Raw genomic sequence first — 7245 nt, forward strand, 5'->3', positions numbered from 1 at the left:
AAAAACAAATTTATAGATAACTTGAAAATGGAAGAAAATCAGTACATTGTATTAAGATTTAAGACCGAAAGTCTTATCCCAAAACTGGGAAAAAGGAATGTTATTTTCTTTCTGTGTTATTATCTATGTTATCCCATGGGCACGCCATAGAAAAACCGTTGTTAAAAAGTTCATCTATACACAAGGCCACAACACAAGCTATGGCCGGGGAAAAAATGCAATGTGGGCTTTTCATTGACTTTGAGAACTGGGTGCGAAGTAGGCTAAATGGGCACCACACTACGTAGGAAGCAGGCTGAGTGGAGAGTCCAATTAATAACACTCGCATCAACTTGCTGGATAGCTAGTAGCCCCATAAAATGCTTGCACTTAGGTTTGTTCGGTCACTGCTTCGCCATGTATAGCAAAATTATTTAAAATCTTGGCTATCCGGGGACAAAAGCTGAGACATTTGAAGTCATGTATGCCTTGCATTTTGTAACCACAACCCGTTTTTCCGTTAAAAATTGTCGTTGACGTTATCAATTTGTAATTTGCAGACAAACATGCTGAGGCTTAGCTGATCGATTAGCATTTGAAAAATGGCTCCATCCCAGTTTGTTGCACTTTGAACCATTTTGTCACACTAACCTTTTGAGTGAGAATGTGAGCATAGATTTTTCGCTAATTGTTTTTGGTAATTGAGTAGAAAGAAGTTATGAGTAAAGTAATACAAGTAAGTTTATTTCTCTGTTTTGTAGAGGTAAATATTGTTTATACGAAGCCCAATTGGAAGGTAATGACGAATGCAAGTTTAGATAAATAGAATATTTCTGGCATGTGATAATTAGGTGACTACAATAATCAAAATGGAGTAGCTAAGATTTGGCTTGCTAAATATGGCCCAAATTTCAGCCTCCTCACTTAAGTGTGGAATGTGGGTGCATTTTGGAAGCCAATTGGTTTTCCCAAGAAGCTAAGCTGATAAAATGTTGTTGCATTTTTCTTATGTTGAATCTAATATTAATATGTATCCAGGTAATTTATCCAACTAAGTGCAGTCCCCCATTCTGATGGAAGAAACTGGTATATACTAGAATGGAGTAAACGGTTAAAGGTATATGCAGTGTAATGTAAAGTCCTGGTGGAAGAATATACTCTATACTGTGTGCATACATCTTCCATGTGACATAAAGATAGAGCCATGTTCATATCCATAACAAGAATTTAGAATTCAACCAAGGCGGCCAAATTCCAACATCTAAAGATTTATCTTTTACATCCATAAAAATTAGTAAGAAAATCATTTAAACCCTAGTTGAAATGAAAAAATTACTCCCTCGGTCCATTTTACATGTCCACACCAGTCAAATTGATTATATTTTTACTGAAATTTACGTGTATCATATAATCGAAATAAATAATAAAATTATATCATTAGAAAGGATATTTAGTCTATTTTAAAATATAACTTTAAAATTTTGAAATGATGAATAAATAATTTATAATATTTAATGAAAATTATTCAATTTGATTCTTAAAAAATCAAAATAGACATGTAAAAGGCAATGGGTTAAACTTTCACTTTGGTTATTAGTATCGGGAAAAGTGAATATTCTGGCATGTAATTTACAACCTCACTGCACCATCCTTGCTACTTTCCTACCAAACACACTCACCAATCACCATAGATGCTATATGTCGTATGTGGTAGGGTCAGCTCACTGTTAAACAGAATCTGCCTTATTAAGACTTAAATAAATTTCCCTGGTGTCTCGATCAACATATATTAACAATCATTTTTTAATAAGATGTTGAATTCTTATCGGCTCTCATAGCATTGATAATGATGGTCTCCTTCATGCACAAAAATTTACATCAATCAAAACCAGCCACCTATATAAAAAATAATTTTTAGTATATGCTCATGGACACGCACTACAAATGTCCGATATAATTTAACTGACATGATCATATCTTAAATAAGCATTTTCACAGATAGCTCATGGTTCTAGGAGAATTGAACACTCAACAACAGAATTGAACACTCAACAACAATAAAGTTTCAAAGTACAATTACAAAAAAGAGTTGGACACTGCGGATTAACTGATAAAGCGTGTACATTAATCCTCTTTCCACACTGAAAGCACTGCAGAAGGGAAGCAATTACATATCTAACACAATCAACTTAAGAAAGAGAGCAAACTAAGTTCATGTACACTAAAATACCAATCAACAAACATTTTCATAACGAGATTTTGCTATTTTCTGAGGTCCTGAACCGCCACTACCCCTCATTAGGCAATCGTCAATGCTTGACGGAACCAGAGGGGCTTTTGATTTTCCATAAGAATTCCAGCACAATCCTTCGTGTTGTAACCCTCCGGATCCGTACCCTAATTTTGAAGATGTTGGCCTTAACTGAACATTAGTGAGATCGACATTTATGCATGGAATGCTGTTGCTACAAGCCAGATGAATAGGTTGCACTGAGAAAGTGCCGATGATTTGGTCATATTTTACTCCTGATATTGCTACTGCATCTGTCTGATTCTTGCACAAATGCTTGTCGCAGTAATATTGATCAATCATTATGGGAACTTTGACATCAGAAACTTGAATGTGTGAAAATGTTATGTTCTTCACTAATCCAGCTCCACCCTTTAGGCATCAAAACAAATAAATATTTAATTATGATATACCTATATACATAGGTCAGGTCCCTGATAAATGATTGTCGTAAAAATCTTTTCTTAGTTCTTTTTATAGCTGAAATACATAAAACTTGTTCTTTTATGTGAAAAGATGGTCGACAACAATCACTTGTCAAGGACCATCTCCCTGTACATATATGCATTCTGATTATCTAATTACGGATCTTTCTTAGTTCGATCAAGTGAACAAGGTTAATGTTTTACCTGCCATGTCTTGATCCGTACTCCATAGAGGGTGTTTTGCATGATAATATTTTCAACCGTGATATCAGAAACGCATGCCACACTTTTATCTTTCCCTAATCCTCCTAAGCTGAAAGTGTGATAATGTTATCGACTAATTAAAATTTGATGGACTTAATCAAAGTAATTATGCACATCCAGGCATAATCTACCTTATTCCATGTCCAGGGCCACAATTTAGATGGTGAATATGAACGTTGGAGCAGCCAGTTTGAATCGACACACAATCATCCCCTGCAGTTTTCCAGATAACTAAATGAGCAGAATAAATTACGTGTAAAGCGCATGTGCAATGAACTACACTTGATTTGTAATCCTAGTCATTTAAACATCAATCATCAATATATAATGGTTGCCTTTTATGAAGACTTTTTAGTTTAATCATGCGACAATAATCAAGATTAATGTTAATTTATATTGTAATTTATAACACATTCAGGTTATTAGCAAATGATCATTCTCACCGCAGCCTATGCTGGAATGCTGGATTTCTACATCCCGGGTGTTCTGCAGGTGAATGCCATCCGTGTTTGGGCTAGATTCTGGTGAAATGATGGTGATATTGTCGATGTTCACCCCTCCAGAATTATCAAATTTCAGATGGCACAGAGGACTGTTTATGATACTTATGTCGCGGATTGTCACATTGTAACTTTCATAAAATCTTATTGCCTGTAATCAATAAACATTACAACACCGCAATCAACTACAAGAAATTGTCTGCAAGTTTAGATATCACGACAAGATTGAATGTGTATAAAATCTGACCGTTGGTTTCATATATGGTATTTTGTTTTTGGATAAGGCCTGCAATAAAATCAAAGTCCATAGGTTAACAAAATCAATGTTGTTATAACACGCGATGTGTTAAAATCTCAAGGTCATTTGATCATAAGCTTGCACAATTCTAACCTGAGTGAAAGCAACTTGGCTCGGAAAAGCAGTAGCCCACCAGTTGGAACCTTGGCCATCAACAGTACCTGTACCTTGAATGGTGAAGTTGTGAATCCATTTGAAGTTAATCCACTGAAACAAGCTGGATTTTGGCCATGCACCTACTTTCGGAGGAGCCAAGAGGCTCCCATCAATCTGTTATTTTTTCACTAAACATTATTAGTTGAGTGTGCATGTAAATTTGTGGTCATTGTAAAGATGAAACTTTATCATAGTGGAAGGAGAAAAGGCCTGGACCTGAAAAAGCAAATGAGGCATACATGGACCTTTCAGTGTTATTGGCTTAATCAGAAACTTGTAATTCGATGGAATTCGCAGAATTGATCCTTCTACTTTACATGCAGCCTTCCATGCTTCTTCAAGTGCCTGCACTTGATTATATCAAGTATAAGACTCATCATCAATTGCTGATTAAAATGTACTTTGGTAAGATTTACGTACCTTGGAATCGTCAGAAACTCCGTCGCCCTTAGCTCCGAAGCTCAAGACATTGAAATTGCTAGAAGTATTGCCATGACCAGGAAATGGAGCAGGAACATGATGGTCATGCCTCTGTTTCTTGTGCTTGTGAGTTCTGTTTTTCTTGCTGTGATGTCTCCTAGCCTCTGTCGAAATCGCTAAAAATGTAGTTAAGTAAACTAGAATGAGAAGAAAACTAAGGAGAACTGATAGCTTCTTGTTCTGCTTCATTGGAATGTAATTTGGAACAAAATAGGCTACTGAGTTTAATTAGATGATTCAGGTGATACTACAAAATGGTGCACATGTACAAACTTCCAAGTTTGAGTGTTTGGTTGGTTGCGACCGTTTATATAGCGGGTAATCGGGGCATTCTCGGCTGATTGCACTTATTTGTCGTTTTTTACGACACTGATTCGCTGTTTTTTACGACACTGATTTTGATATAAAAGACTTTTTAGTTGCATGTTTACCCTTACTCTGGAAAACCAAGTCAAAATGAAGCTCAGTAACAAATTCACAGTCGACAATTCTTATTATTTACACCCCAGATGTAAAATTGTCGAGGTTTAGCGCTTAATTACCTTGATTAGCGTGGCTAATGATTACAGATTCTGACGTGCAGACATTTAGGAGTTGTTTACTTGAATTTGAGGCAGAACCTCAGCTTTGTGTGCTGTAACAACTAACAAGGGCTCAGCTTTCTGGTTTCGTTTTTTATGTTTGTAAAAGTTAGTTAAAAGAATTAATTGGATAAAGAGAAAGTTAATCTATTAAATTAGTCCACTGCTTTCAAGCACTTGCTAACCAACCAATGTGAAGTTTCTGCTAGAACAAAATTGCTCATCACATAAGAAGCACGGTGATCAGCAGGTTAACTAATCGAAAAATAAACATCTCCCCTCTCCGTTCCATTCATTACTATATGTATTTATTAAATTTTTATTCAGAAAAAATACTTAAAAATAAATTATATTTTAACATACGTATCACGTTATCATTTCCTAATTTATACATCGAGGGGGAGTCACTAGCATTAAACTTTTAACCAACACCTAAAGTTAAAGCACGAGTTAGTTCCGATATAAATCCGTCCGCATTTAACCTAATTTAGTCAGCTGAAACAACCATTTGAAGGACACGTGATAGCTGATTATAAGCTGGTGTAAGAAGTGACTTGATGTCCAAGCTTATGTAAGATAGCAATATAGCTATTGGAATATATGCACCTTGATCCAGAAATGCTCTAGATAATATGGTATTTAATATATTACTTATATCCTACATACTTCACGGATTATATATTTTCATTATTAGAAAATATATAGTATCTATCATATTATTTCTCATATTTTATTTAGGTGGTTTGTAAATATCGATGACGATCAACAGGACCGACCACATGAATTCCACTACGTTTATACTGTAGTATACTCATAATGTAATATAATTATATATAAAGATGAGACTCGAGAGGATTCCCACTAGCAACCTCCCCATTCATATGCTTTGGCACAGCAAAAGGTTGGAATTTGGATAATGCATACGATATGCAAGGACCAGACCTAGAGGCTAGACCTATAATTTATGATGGGTTAATAGTAATTATTTATTGGATTGGATTGAATAATATATGTGAAATATATAGTCCTGTTCATAGAGTGTTCATGTTTTGAGGTCATTTGTTGATCCAATATCAGTTAATGTAATTGATAATTCTGAACATTGGGTTATAAATGTTGATATATATGTGAAGGTCAATTGCGATGCTACTATGTATACATCTGGTATAGGTTGGATTGTTCGAAATTTGATTGTTATACATTTTAGTTTAAAGAATTTAAATATTCTATTTGTTAAGCGATCTGAAAACAAAACAGTTATATGTTTAGCTCGTTTTTTGTTTCTTATCAGGTAGTGATTAATGGTTCGAGGTTTCCCTCGGCTGGATTTCAGTTATTAATTAAAATCTTTGTTTTTCATCAATTTTTTTTTCCTTTGAAATAACTGGGTAATGGGCTTGCACGCTTGTGGGCCAAACGAAGAATGGTCGGTGCCATTTTATCCACTACTGGAGTTAGTTTATTCATCACCTCACTTTATCTTATAACTTTGTATATTCTGCACTCAAATTCGACCTCGTCTCCCAACTCTCTTTTATAACTGAAATTAGTTGGTGACTTGTGTTAACTTTTAGGAAATGTACTGTACCCTGTGTGAAGGTTAGTTGGTGCAGGTATGGCAGATGGACTTTTTTGTCTGTCTTTTTAATATTATTGAGTTCGACTATCATTTATTTACAGATTTATTTAAATATGAATAACACTTTATAGGCAGATAAGATGTAGCCTATTTGATTTCCATTACAGTATGGAGAAAGAAATGAACAATGAAAACTGTATATTCAACTGTGTTGCTCCATGAGCTGCATTTACCTATATATATAGGTTACTTCCTAACAAAATATTGTAACTAACTCTAACTAACTATTTATCTAGAAGACTCTAAAATTTATTTACAATACATATAACTCAATATCCCCCTTCAAGATGGGCATCAAGGTGAATCAAATTGAAGATCAAGCTTGATAGTTCTGTTTTCATTAGCTCCTTTTTATTGTGTAATACATAACAATTTAAATTTATAATTTAGGGGTGGTTGATATTTCTAATGTTCCTGTAACAAGAATATACCTCAACTACAAACATCAAATCGTATCTCAACTAAGGAAAATGTTAGTGTTTTATTCAGTTTTATTGAATTCAACTATTACTGATGAACTATTGCGAAATATGCGTACCACTATCAACCTACCTTGTACATATAATATCGTTAGTCTTAGATGGATTATCACCGGCAGAAAACTTCTCTATAGGATTCGTATGACGTCTTGGA

At 34.6% G+C, this 7245-nt stretch overlaps 1 protein-coding gene across 1 annotated transcript; it reads right to left on the reverse strand.

The window, feature by feature from the left end:
• Positions 1–1927: 1927 nt before the first annotated feature.
• Positions 1928–4708, reverse strand: LOC108195448 (polygalacturonase At1g48100). The gene is made up of 8 exons (XM_064080915.1): positions 4333–4708; positions 4129–4257; positions 3850–4026; positions 3706–3744; positions 3402–3609; positions 3090–3171; positions 2899–3007; positions 1928–2641 (listed from the first exon to the last, which is right to left on the reverse strand). Exons 1-8 carry the CDS (start codon positions 4579–4581, stop codon positions 2213–2215), a joined length of 1422 nt encoding a protein of 473 aa, XP_063936985.1. The 5' UTR covers positions 4582–4708; the 3' UTR covers positions 1928–2212.
• Between the last annotated feature and the right edge of the window lie 2537 nt (positions 4709–7245).

This window comes from Daucus carota, chromosome 7 (assembly GCF_001625215.2).
Source record: "Daucus carota subsp. sativus chromosome 7, DH1 v3.0, whole genome shotgun sequence".
NCBI lineage: Eukaryota > Viridiplantae > Streptophyta > Magnoliopsida > Apiales > Apiaceae > Daucus > Daucus carota.

Coding starts and splice junctions, on each gene's coding strand:
- LOC108195448 (XM_064080915.1), bottom strand. CDS start 4,581: ATGAAGCAGAACAAGAAGCTATCAGTTCTCCTTAGTTTTCTTCTCATT. Junction 3,610..3,705: donor TACCATATATGAAACCAACG/GTCAGATTTTAT, acceptor TATTGATTACAG/GCAATAAGATTTTATGAAAG. Junction 3,008..3,089: donor GGCCCTGGACATGGAATAAG/GTAGATTATGCC, acceptor TCACACTTTCAG/CTTAGGAGGATTAGGGAAAG.